Source organism: Aythya fuligula, chromosome 3 (assembly GCF_009819795.1).
Source record: "Aythya fuligula isolate bAytFul2 chromosome 3, bAytFul2.pri, whole genome shotgun sequence".
Classification (NCBI taxonomy): Eukaryota; Metazoa; Chordata; class Aves; order Anseriformes; family Anatidae; genus Aythya; species Aythya fuligula.
The window spans coordinates 52,313,814-52,327,921 of NC_045561.1; the positions used below are offsets into that span (position 1 = coordinate 52,313,814).

At 34.3% G+C, this 14,108-nt stretch overlaps 1 protein-coding gene across 1 annotated transcript in view; it reads right to left on the reverse strand.

Annotated features, from left to right (window-relative positions):
• Window positions 1–14,108, reverse strand: part of SYNE1 (spectrin repeat containing nuclear envelope protein 1) — a 257,346-nt gene that overhangs the window by 168,914 nt on the left and 74,324 nt on the right. The window contains 11 exon segments of the mRNA XM_032185747.1: window positions 991–1,300; window positions 2,985–3,157; window positions 3,818–4,109; window positions 5,381–5,536; window positions 6,649–6,854; window positions 7,475–7,587; window positions 8,365–8,572; window positions 9,548–9,751; window positions 11,093–11,194; window positions 12,975–13,157; window positions 13,899–14,057. Of these exon segments, the coding sequence (XP_032041638.1) occupies window positions 991–1,300; window positions 2,985–3,157; window positions 3,818–4,109; window positions 5,381–5,536; window positions 6,649–6,854; window positions 7,475–7,587; window positions 8,365–8,572; window positions 9,548–9,751; window positions 11,093–11,194; window positions 12,975–13,157; window positions 13,899–14,057 (2,106 nt within the window).

The window sequence follows — 14,108 nt, forward strand, 5'->3', positions numbered from 1 at the left end:
TGAAGAAGTTTTTGCACGTTGCTGCGGAATTTCCTGTGTGTCATCTTGTGGCCATTACCCATTGTCCTGTCCCCACAAACCACTGAGAAGAGGTTGGTCAAATCCCTCTGTCTCCCTCCCGCACTTCAGGTATTTATATACATTGATAAGATCCCCTCTCAGTCTTCTCTTCTCCAGGCTGAACAGACCCAGGTCTCTCAGCCTTTCCTCATAGGGAAGATGCTCCAAGCCCTATATCACCTTTGTGCCCCTCCGCTGGACTCTTTCCAGGAGATCCCTGTCTTTTTTGTACCGGGGAGCCTAGTACTGGACACAGTACTCCGGGTGAGGCTTGACCAGAGCAGAGTAGAGGGTGAGGATCACCTCCCTTGCCCTGATGGCCACGCTCCTTTTAATACACTTCAGGATCCCGTTGGCACTCTTGGCCACCAGGGCACACTGCTGGCTCATGGTCAACCTGTCATCTACCAGGACCCCAGGTCCTTCTCCTCAGAGCTCCTCTCCAGCAGGTTGCCCCCCAGCCTGTACTGATACTTCGGGTTGTTCCTTCCCAGGTGTAGGACTCTACACTTGCTCTTATTAAATCTCATTTGGTTTCTTCCTGCCCATCTGTACTGCCTGTCCAGGTCTCACTGAATGGCAGCACAGCCTTCTGGTGTGTCAGCCAGAAGAAATAGAAAGTAGAAAATAAATCTGGAAGAATATCAGAAGTACTGTTGTACATATGAAACTTAGAGTAAAATATATGCCCTTCACTTCTAAAAAATCATAACCATACCAGTTTCAATTCCCAACCTTTTGTGTTCTAGTGAATTCTAGTAAATTATGTCCAACTCTTTTGCTGGACTCAGCCATAACAAAAGGCATAACTATTCAAACACAATCAGTCGTTCATTCACTATAAAACTATTAAAATCAAAATGTTAGTCTTTTATACAGATGTCCAAACATTTTACTTACTTGAAATGGAAACCTTTGCTTTTTTCTTACCTTGGCTACTGTTGCAATATCATTAAACTGTGTTTTTAGTTCTTCTCGAGCTGCTTCTCCAAAAAAAACATCCTCAGTTTTTTCATGCAGTTCTGCAGCTTTTTCAATGAGTTGCTGTAAATCACCAGAGTGATCCTCTATCTCAGAAACAATAGCTTGGAAGTGGTCCAGCTGAGCAAACTTCTCCTTCAGACCAATCTGTGGTTCTAAAGGCTGCTCCACTTTGTGATTCAATTTCTCTAACCACTGCTCCAGCTGGTTTTTCCTTTCCAGGTATTCATCCCACTGGCTAATGACAGACTCTAGGCAGCTTACATTAAAAGAAACATACACAGTACAGATGAGAACACTCAAAAGGTCTAAAAAAAAAGAGCTTGCATATACCGTAAGTTTTACATTATACAGACATCTTTAATACATCTAGTATTTACTTTTTCCTTCATCTTGTTTTAGTTTTGTGTCAACTTAATCCATGCTATTCTAGAATTTCTGTGTTCTTTAGGCTACTACATATAACCTGATACAACTGATTCCCTAGTACAGGTTACATGAGCTATCTGTCTGTCTCAGAAAGGCACATTTCAGTGTCTAGCAAATCAAAATATAGAGCATTATTGGAGCTCTTTACGACCACAGTAATAAAATGTACAGCATCCTATTAGGTTATTGACAATTAAGAGAGCTCCTGGTAACTTTTTAAAAGAATGAATAAATTATAAATTGTCCATTTTATCATTAAGAATAAATATACCCTTCTGTTATATATTGCTCCTTCTAACAGATCTCCGGGTCTTTCTGGGACTTGGCTTGAGGAATGTAATTCTGATTCCACTGGACTTAGTAGCTGAGTGTGTGGTAAAGATTTTGTTTAAAATGTAATAGTAATATTGTAATGTAATGTTATAGTAATATAAATAATATTTTATGACACAAAGTGGATGAAATTAAAATGAAATCTTAAAGGGTTCCCACCATAATTTTCTACATAGCATTGTATTACAATTTTGGCGTATGTAAGAAAGTGGCATCGCTTCTCATTGAAGAACTCCAATTTTATACCATAGCTCACTGACAACCGATATTTAAGACTCAGATACCCTAATGAAGAGAAAGCTTTGTTTTCATTAGAGAGCTAAGGAATTAAGATCATGAAGAAGGGCCTATTTCTATCCAATAATGACTAGAGTCATTATTGAAAGAGGCAGTGCTTATAAAAACCGTAGATGAAAGCAGCAAGGGAGGGCATGCAGCTAGTATGGATAACAGGATTTAAATGTCAGATGTTGTTAAAAGAAGAAAAGAAAGATGGAATTTGATGAAGAAAAAAATAAATAAATTCTGGACTGTATTAAGAAGGCTGTTATATGAAGTAGAAAAAGGTGATATTCTATTCAGAATTAATAAGTTCTCAAATACTGGAAGACATCAGCCCATTTTAAATTATCTTCTATGAAAAATGTAGACAAACGAGCAGTAGTCTGCAATTTATTGAAAAGGAAACATGGATAAAAGTGGCCCAGAAAGAGATGCTGGGGTCCTTCAAATATATTAAAAAGTTCTCACACAGGCAATAACAAAAAACTTTTAATTTCCACTGAAGTTAAGGTAAGAATAAATTAGCTTCATTTTCAGGCAAGGCAAGGAAAAAAAGAGAAAGATAATTGAGGAATCCTCCTAGAGTTTTGTAAGGAAAAGGTATATAAATATTTGAATGAATTTGGATGATTACTACTTCTTCTTAAGTGACCATCTCATATGAAACTTGATTCAGCTGATAGGGTGAAGGTGAACTCTCTGCTTTTTATTTTTTATTTTTTTATTTTATTTTTTTTTTACAGAAGGATGTATTTCTTCAGGTAATTTTGATTCTTTCTGATGATGTATGTAGCTTTTCCCTCAGGTGTGAATGAATGGTCTCTTGTGTGTTGTAAGGTACCTCTTTTGTCATAAGCAAAGATATGAGGGTTTGACCTGTGTTTTCTAGTTAGTTTTACCTCTGCCAATTCACTGATGTGTTGATGACGTCATTCCATACATCCTTCAGTGTTTGTAGCTCTGTATGTATCACCTTTTGTCCTTCCTCATTGCTGCTTCTAAGTGCTTGTTCTCCTTTGCCAATGGCCATGTTCAACTTAACTTCACCATCGCCTTTGAGTAAGAGGATTTCCTGTGAGGCAAAATGAATCAAAATATTAAGTGAAATCCTTTGAGAGATGAAATTCTTCCAGTAAAAGACACCATTTACCCTTGATAACCATCAAGGGTAACCTTGATAACCATGTATGAATTCTTAGGCACCTGGTTTTGTTAGCGTCTGTACCTTGATATGTGCAAGTAACCCAACAGTTTTCCCAAAAGCCATACAGGTATTTCTCTGCATTGGTCCTAAAATATTGCTCACATTGCAGTAGATAATGAATAGGTTAAGCATTGCACAGAAAGACGGCAACATACAGTGGTATCTACACTGATAACCTTCCTAATCTGTCCTGTTCTTGAAGACCTACTCTAACAGATATGTCACAGAGTCTCTCCATGTGAACGATTCCAAGACTTCCCCTCCATTAGGAAGATATATATTTTTTTAAAACCTGAATGCACATTTTCATAGTTGGTTATTCTTCATTAACCATAATACCTTGCCTCTGTCTTCATTACACTTTATCTTATTTCTCACACTGCATCTCCCAATTTGTTAAGATCACTTTAAATTAAATTTTCTCTCCTTAATAACAGTATGAAGAATAAAATATAAAATTATTTCTTTTCCATTGATGTGGCCCTCACACAATGTTAATCAATGTATACTCTCCACTTTAATCTTTACCTGAATTTGTGTCAGTCGTTTCTCTAGTGTGGCTTTGCTACCGACTGTACTCTCTGATGATGCCAGTTTATCCTGAACCTCTTTCACCCATGACCACATGCTCTGCAATGCCTCCTCCAAAGTCAGATGCTCCTGGAGTGCAAGCTGACATGTTCTCAGCTTATCCTTGACTGTTTTGACCATGTTTTGATAATTAGTGAGATGCTGAGAGGCCAGGCGCACTTCCCTTCCTGCACCATGTCCTTCCTCATTTAAAGCCTGTGCCATTTGGGACAGCTTATCAAATGATTCCCTGAAAGAAAAATATTGAGGCTGAAAAATCAGTTTCAAAAAGCATATGACATTGTAACAGCAACTATGAGAAGTCATGAAGGGTGCTGACATAATCATCTACTCCACAAATATTAATGTCTAATTAACAGAAAATCTAGCTGGGAGAGACTGAAAGGAAATATTAGCAGTACGTATCAACTAAGATCATTACTTGTATATAGTGCCATTTCTTGCAGATTTTGATACTCCAAATTATCACACTGGAATCGTTGTGTTACATATTTAAATTAAAAGCTAACTTATTTTCTTTTTGGCTATCAGACATCCAGTTCTTCATGAACTGCTACCTTTTTGTACCTGCCAAAATTTCTGAGGAGTTTATAGCCTTTGACATATAAGAATGCATGATGGAAAAGTCAGGCCATTTGCCCAGCATTAGACACTAACTCTGGGGTTCAGTACAAGGCTCAGTAAAAGGAGTTAAAACTCTGGCCTTATATAGCCTCAGTTAATCTACTACTGGATAACCCTTCCAGATATCCTGTGATTAAAAGGAATTTGTATAGACCAAAATGTCTTGCAACAGTCTCAAGAGGATAGATAGTGACTGTATTTCTTTTTAGCATTCTGTGAGCCTTGAACAGCTGACTACTATTTGTGTTCAATATTCACTAACATAATAAAGATAATAAAAATTGAAAAGCCACAATGTAGTAAAAAAAAAAAACAACAAAAAAAACCACATTACTTTGGCTGGATGTCGATCCACTCACTGAGTCTAAGATCTAGAAATACTTATCAGCCAATTTATTAGTAAATAATGTTAATATTATTTAATATTAATATTAATAATTAATATTATTTAATAAAATAATAATGTTATTTGGTCTCTTTATACAAAGTCAACTCTATAGGAAAGTAGAATCTGCTAACCCAGTTAGATCTAGGTGTTGCAGGACGGAAAAAAGAATAAAATTTTATAAATTGATATGATGATATATGATGTTTTTACTATTGCTTTTACTATCAATGATATTTTTCAGGCTTCATTTATTAATGAACTAAGATATACTTTTCTTAATGAGAAATGTGTCTACATCAAATTCTGGTATTGTCTTGAAGTTCAAATTTCCTTAAAACTGGGAATATTTGGACTCAGTCTATTTTTAGAGTATATTGCAACACTTTTGTCTGTCTTTCACAAACACACTTTACCCAAACAGTTCACTTTCAGTATTACTTTAACAGAGGGGAAAATGAGAGTATTTTAGGAAAAGTGTTTCATACTACCTTGAAGTCAGTAACTCTTCCAGGAAGTTTTCCACTTTCTGCACCTCCTTTTTCTTCTCAGGAATAAGCTGTTTGCTCTCTCCTAATGCTTCTGTGCTTATTCTTTCTTCCATGTCATGTAACCACAGGCTGAGTTTCTTGTAGTGATCTTCAAAACTACAGAACAGATAAATATTTACCTAAAAATATTTCTCAGGTGTAGTACAGTTAGCAAAGTTAACTGAGTTAAAGTTAACTCAGTTCTTTCAATATCCAAAAGACCAGGAAAACAAAGCTAGGTATAAGTTTCATTCTTGGCAAATAGGAGTTGTACACAAAACATAATTCCACGGTGACTACTAATCTAAAAATATTCAGCAACTCTCTAAAAATGTTCAGCAAAATCATGGGAACTACAGTCAGAAAAGAAGCCCTCAAAATTTAAAGTGGTAGTGCTTTTATTTATTACTAGACTCAATAAAGACAGAGCACAATAAATGTTTTTCTTCCAAATCCCCAAATCCTCATAATGATATTTTTAAGAGGAAAAAAAATGGGTAGAAATTGATTTTTACTCATTATTGATACATACAATACCTGGAGTGTTGTGCTTTTAATTTGTCTGACAGAACATAAGTGGAATCTGGAGTGTTCAGAACTCAACAAAACAGGCTCTAAGTTCCTATGTTTGCAAGCTTTTTACTTACATGAAGGCACACCAACCCACCTTGCTCTTTTATCATTATTGACACACCAAATTTGCTTTCAATTAGCAACAGTTTGGAATCTGATTATACCTAAAAGCATTTGATTTCCCCAAATTCCAAGGTGTTAATTTAAGAGTGTTTTCTTACTATCTCTTTAGGAAATATGTAAATCTGGAATAGGACAGGACAGGTGCCAGATGTTCAGAAAGCACATACTATCTTCAAATGCCGGGGCAGAACTTGAAAATTCATCATACCTTTTCCTCCCAGGAAAGTGCATTTGAATTACTGAGACCCCAACTTCTGATCTGGGATCACAAGAGCTACACGGTTCTTCCACATATATGATCCTGACACTTAAGCTAATACTCTCAGAGCTGGACCTGCTGTATTATTATTATTATTAATAATTATTAATATTATTATTAGTAGTAGTAGTAGTAGATTTTAGAAGAGAACCTCATTTTGTCTTAAATATTTCCAAAGAAAAAGAGCAAACAGGACTAGAGTAACTGGAAATCATTTCAAATTGTGTCCTGTACTTCCAGTCTGAACATTTCATGCAGTCTATTTTCAACTTACCTTCCCAGGTGTGAGGCACAAGCTTCCAGGGCCTGCTTATCATTTAGACACTGTTTGAAGAATTCATGGAAGTTCTCATTAGACTTTGCTATTTGCTCCTGAATATGGATCACAACTGGTTTGGGTAAGCAAGAATACAAACTTTCTCCTTCCTTGCATGCAGCATCTAACTTGTTTCGTCCCTCACTAATAGAATCCATCACAACCTGTGTGATGAAAGAATACAGTTTAAACATGTAAGATTTGATAAAGATAAGCAATATTTATGTTAGAAGATGAGAACCATGTCAAGAAATTGAACAAAATCCAATGGATAAATTTATATTAAGTGATGCTATAATTCACAGAGCTTGATTTTCCTATCTGTCCCCAAGACAGCCCTGTTTTTCTCTGGATAGTTTAGTGATGTCCGAAAGATGTTAGACATTTCAGTAATTATGGTTGCTTGCACTAGCTGTCTGCTCTGTTTGTGCTCTGTCCCAGCAATAGACAAGATTTGATACATCTATGTAAATCTGAAGGACTGACTAACCGTAAAATGGGAAGGGACGGGGAGGGAAAGGGATTAAAAATCAGAAAAGAAATAAAAAGTTCAGATACATCAACCTCTCAATCTTCCAGAAAGTAAACTCTGATATTTCAGAACAGTGAATGTAAATTTTATTTCCTTTACAGTACAAGTAGCTTTGTTGAACTAGTCTTACATTGCCTTATTGGAAACAAAATCATATGCATGATAGGTTCTACAAATTATTTTAGAGATATAATTTGATACATGTAGTTGTACTGTCAATTACTATTTTATTTATTTATTTATTTACTATACCTGCAAATCATGTAGCTTTGCCTCTATAGCTTTGCTGTCTCCAGACCTGTCAGATGATGCTTTTACTGCAGCCTTCACATCAGAAAACCATTCCTGGAATTCTTGCATAGAATCTTATTTGATAAAAAAAATATATATAGAGAAGAGAATACATATATATATATATATATATTTAAGAAGCAGCATTAAGCACAATACTGTGTAGCTGTCTGCCACACTTATTTATCCTTTATCCTTCAGGAACCATGTGTTCAGGAACCAATAGTTAACAGGATTAACCTCACTGTTTTTATTGACACTGGGTGATGAGATTCATTTCCCCAAAAGTCAGATGTTTACAAGCAAACATCCAAATTTCAAGAGTCATACTAGGTTCCCCTTTATAGTCAATGGAAAGACAGACACTTCCAGGCTACTATGTATCCCAATTTGATGTTAGATAAACATCTAGCTTAACATCTAAGATTAAAAAATGCATACTTCTCTCCAGTTATTTACCAGAGAAACCAGGAACTACTCCAAATGAGTACTTTTTCGTTATAAAGATTTCCATATGGTTAAATACTTCTCTGAATAACAAATACACAAAGCGTATTTATGCATTAGAGATGTATACTAAGGAAGAATCTGTGAGAATATGAGGCAGTAACATAGAAGTTGAAGAAAGGTGAGTTGCCATTTACGTATTTTACATGTCTAAATTTGAATTCTGTTTTTGCAAAATGCATTGTTTCATAGCAGATGGTAAATGACCATTTGCTAACTTTCTGAAAGGCTTCATACAAAAATAAAGTTGTAATTGCAAGTGACATCACTGGAAACTCTGGCAGCCTCCAGAATGATTCATGGCTGTGGGCTAACGGTTCATATTAACAAGCCTGAAAACTCACAGAGGAAATGTTTTTCCAAGGACTCTTGCAAGCTGGCCTGTGTTCTGGAACAGAGCTGAATCACAGCCTCATATTTCTTTATTAATGAAGTGACAGTGCCACCAAGAGTTTCCAGCTCTACAGAATGGTACTTGCGACACAGTCTATTGAGGTTCTCACGCGCTGAATCAATGCTGCCCTGCTGAAGCTGTAGGTCTTTTTGTGTTTCCTGAAAATGAAGTTATAACATAAATATGACATTTTTAAATAAACAAAAGAGCCCTGTATTTTCTCAAGCATTTCTGCTCCTCCCACATATTCCTTTATTCTGCGGTCTATTGCAAGTCTAGACACAATCAAGGGAAGAAGTATGGATCTGATTATTAGTATAATAATAATATCTGATTATTAGTATAATCCAGAAGCAGATCTGGATCATGCTTCCTGAACTTGCCAAGTGAAATGAATTCTTGAAACTAAAGATCCAGCAAATATATACAAAATTTACTGTTTATTATTGTTTAACTTTTTTTTTTTTTTTAATCAAAACATATTGAATTACAATAATTGTTTTCAGAAAAGTCTGAAATTACATGTGAGATGCACTATGACACTGGTATTTACTGGGACTTCTGAATGAAATGGAGTTTTCATTTGACTAGAGAGGAATACCTATAACCAAATTAAATTTGAATTAGCTGGTATATCAGCATTAACATGTGATCACAATGAAAAAAGATTTCCATATTGTTTGTCCTATTATGATGTACATAATTGTATGCAATCAAGAGAACTCTAGCATCTAGACAAAAGAATTGTTATATATGAGGACTGAAGAGTATTTCTGAGGTAGAAGCTTGTGTTAAATTCAGTTCAGCCCAGAGTCTTTTTGGTGAGTTATATGTTCATAACTTACTCCACAAGGAATTGAATGGACTTTTAAACATAACCAGTTCTCATCACATCAAGGACCATGTTATTCATTATAATTTTCTGAAAGTTTTGCATAAAGTTAATAGTTTTTTAGAACCTCTATTCATTGGTGCAACTTTTGAAGAGTATCAGTATTTTCTGATATTCTAGTAGCTCTGCAGGAGATGTATAATACTTAACTGTTGTTGTACCTAGGTAGCGAAAACTGTGACAGTAAAAACAGAAGTTTGCTGCATTAAAAAGAAATATATTCATTTTCTTCAACACTGACCTTCACTTTATTCAGAGCTTCAGAATCCAGGTTATGTGCACAGCTTAAAAGTGTATCTTCCACTTTTGTTAACCAGTCTGTTGTCTGATCAATAAAATTCTGTAACTGCATCTTCTGAGTACTGAAATCTTTTAGTGTCTCTTTTGCCGTCTCAGACATTTCTTTGGCATGTTCCAGCTTTTGCCTTAAATCTAATTCTATAAACTAAAAGAAAAATGTTAACTTTAAAAATACTTAAATAAAACATTTATAATGAGAACTGGAAATGTATTGAAAAAATGTAAGGTAGGAAAGTTATACACATTAAAAATTTGCTCCATGACTAAGTATGCTTTCATGAATAAAAAAATATCAGCCATTCGGGATCAAATCTTAGATACACAGTAATCCAAAGAAGGAATACTAACTTCTTGAAAGCTAGAATGCAAAATGTTATTATCCACTTCTGATAAATTAAACAGCCGATCTATTTCTATTTCTATTTCTATTTCTATTTCTATTTCTATTTCTATTTCTATTTCTATTTCTATTATTTCTATTTCTATTTCTATTTATTTCTAATTTTATTTTACTATTATATATTATATTTAATTGTTTGCCATATATATATATATACAACATCACCTAATTACTACTAGCTCTATACAATAAATATTGGTGATATGGGTGAGAAGTAAGAGTACTGAGAATCCCACTGTAAAGCAGATTGAAGAAAACACACACAAAAAAATGTTTAATCACAGCATTATATGAAATTATAGTAGATGCTAGTTGTACACATTTTACTAATAAAAGTTAAATCAAACAACTTATGACAGGACAATATCTACCACAGTTTTACTGTGGATATGGTGTACATTTTTATCATGTTTATCATATTCAGTATTTGGAGATAGGTGTCTGTTGGTCAGTAGGGATATACTGCAACATAATATGCTCTAGGTTTTACACTTTAAGTGAATAGATATTAAACTTATTATAAAATAAATTTAATAAATTTAATTTCATAATAAATTAAACACGATGTTTTATTCTCTCACATAAAGGAAACAATTTCTGAGAACATAAGCATTACTACATAGCTTGCGCATCTTGATAATATAGGGTTCTTGATCAGTATCTGATTAGTAATTTAGGCTTATGTTTACAGTCAGTGCAAAATGTGGACAAGACCTGAATGTTAGATTAAATTCAGTTAAAATCTGATACCTGTGCTTGAAATAACTATCTACTGAGATACTTCCTTGCTGTGGAAATCACAGAAGTCAGACTATCTTTTAAAATTTCTGATATGTTGAAAACAGATAACCACACATATCAATTTCCTTTTGAATTCCAACTTCAAAAATATTCATATTTTTGCTTTTGCATCTCTCCTAGATTATAAAAAAAAGTGTGAAACTAACCAACAACAACAGTTCAAGAGCTTATCTTCAGTGCTCCTATTTTATCATTATCTAGTAACAGTTCAGGACACTAATTTGAGACTACTAAAGAACACTTATAGTTAAGCATAGTCTGTGATTAACAGTATCTTTATTTTACCTGAAGATCTGCAGGAGGCTCTTGACTATGAGTCACGTCTTTGAGCTCTAAAATTTTAGAGCTGAGCTGCTCCAGCTTCTGTTCTTTATCCTTGACTTGAGACTGTAGAAGAGATGTAGTCAAAGTTTCATACCAAACTACAAGAAGGTTTTAGAGCTTGGAAAGGATGCTCCATCAGTCGGAAAAATGAACAATATAATGAGGTTTAGCAACTAGCAGCAAGCACAGTTCTGTTAGTTTCCTTCTCTAAAGCTCTCCCATTTCTTTTCCTTTATTAGAATCAGCTCAGATTTTTTTCCCTCCATTTAAATAACCAGACATATTTTTAGCATTTAAAAATACAACAGCTTTAGTTTCCTAAAAGTGGCTGAATAAAGATTGGAATGTCATTGTTTATTTGACTGGAAAAATCTACTGTGGTTGTTAGCTTCCACTAAGTAGCATGCAGAGCATAATAGATGTACTCTGTTTTTTATTACAAGGAAATGAGACCTCAGAACAAAAATAGACAGAACTAAAAGTCACAATCAAAATGGAATTAAAAATGTTGTTATATATACACTGACACGTCAGGACCTTATATTTATTGCAGTCATAGATATCCACATTATAAATAAATATTCTGTTTATTTTAAAAGCAACAGAAATATAAAAGAGAAAAATATAATCTGTATAATTGTAGTTTTGAAGTACTAAGTAAGAAATTAGTGTTTGTGCCATGTTACCCAAACTTTCATTCAAAAAATTCAAAGGCCACTCCAGTTAAATGATTGGACTGCGGATTTCAGGATTAAACAGCTACGCTTAACTTCAGCACCATTCATGAATGGTAGAAATTCAGGTGGCTTTAGAAGAATCCTCAAGGGGATGTTCTAGGAGCATATAATATTAGCTAATATGAGCTAATTGAGAAAGAGACCAGTGTTATGAACAATATATGAGATTTTTCTGTCCATGTGAAATGTGTCAGTGAACTGCCTTTCCTTTGCAAAAGACAGTACAAAAAAGTATTATGAACAATGCATTCTGTGACTGCAGATGTATTCACAGCCCTCATGCTTTCTGTTGTTCTGGCTCGCTTTGAGTCAGGTGGTTTGGGTGTTGGCTGCTGTTACTCCAAAGAAGTTTAAATAGTAATGAAGTTAGGTGGTTTGACTGTCATGGTTGTCACAAAGACATTAGATAGAGTTTGTCCTCAGCAAAATACTGAATTAGTACCATTTCATCTTCTATTGTACTTGTATATGTACACTGTACATCTTTGTAAGGACATTAGTTATTTCAAATGAAGTAGAATATAACTCATTCTATGGTTGACCTGCTGTACATTTTAAACCAGTGGTGGCAGAATGCTTCCTGAACACTGATTATATTCCGAAATCTGTTTAACACTATTCAGAAAAGAAAGAGAGCATGTTACTGAACTTGTTATAACCTGACATTAAAATTTGCATTACAGTCCACCATAACTTTATTACTATAGTGGCTGGAGACTCTATCTTTTGAGCTGAGATTTTAGAAGTTGCTCATTGCTTAACTGCAGGTGATGTCTAAAATTTCCATGAGCTTCTACTGGACCATCGCTCAGTCCAATATCCAAATTTTTGAAATTTTTGTCCTTGCAAGAACACAGGGTCACGTACTGCTAGAGTCAAAATGACTATGACATTTAGATGGAGTAAGCGCTGTGCCATTCTTGTTTCTGTCAGAAGCAGACAGCTTCAATACTAGACTGAAGTGTCTATGCTAGCCGCTGCATTTGTGATACCATTGCTTGTGCAGGGGACACAGTGGTCTAAAGCAGTGCAGGTTTATCTATGTGACTTATATCACTAGAGATTTTCGCCCCAAACATTTTTATTAATAATTTATGGGTAAGCACCTGGAAGTCTTTCAGGATGACCTCAATTCTCTGACTGTTACTCAAGTTGCCGATGTCTTCATTCAGTTGAGAAATACATTTATTGCACCATCCATCCATTTCTTTTCCAATTTTCAGGATGTCATCCCATAAAGACACACTTACACTCAGCTGGTCTATGTTGTCTTCAATCCTTTCTGACACCTTTTAAGAAAGGAGAACACATAAATACATTCAAAAATTATTTTTAGATTCCTTTTAGATTTTGAAGCCAATTTTAAGGCAAATAATTAGCCTTCGCAAAATAATTATCCTCTTAGAGTTATGCCAAAGTTCTAAAATCTAATTTGAATTTAGTTTCCTAGATGATAAAATAAACAAAAATCATATGTTACTATTTCTAAAAAGCTGTATGTGTTCTGTTTGTTTGTTTGTTTTTACTGGGAAATCATTTCAGGTTCAAATAAAATTTGTTATTAAAAACAGCTACATTTACCTTTCTTATGTGATAAAAGAATTTGCTATCAAAGCAGTATAAATATGAAAATTAAAAAATACTAGTTTCTATATTATGTTTCTCCGCTATAATGTCTCTCCCAATGTATTCACATCTTTAATGGTGTAACTTAATATAATATAATTTACTGCTTTATTTATTTAGTAAAACTTACAGTCATGAAGTAATACTGGCACACATTAGGCAAGAATCCAACTCAAATTTATATTTTGAGTAGGTCTATAACAGTTACATTCATACATTGTTATAAGATTTTTTAAGTGTAGCAAATGAATGTCATTGCTGTGCACTATCCCTATGATATCATATTAAATATCATATATTTTAGAGTAAACTTTACAAAAAACTGCATATTCTAAGGACATACTAGTACTTTAACCTTTGCTCAATTAAAAACTGTATTTTGTGTAAAAACACCAGATTCTTACATCTAGCCATTTGTCCACCATAGAGTTCATATCTGTTTTCACCACAGTGCAGTCGCAGTTATGAATTCTTTTCAATTCTGCTAACAAATGTTTTCCTTTATTGGTGAAAGTATCCAGATCTTTTTGTTTATCACTCAGGTTGTTCTTGGCTGCTTCATGCTGTGGACATAAATATTTGCTTGTTTAATGAAGACTCAAAGAAAAAAAAAA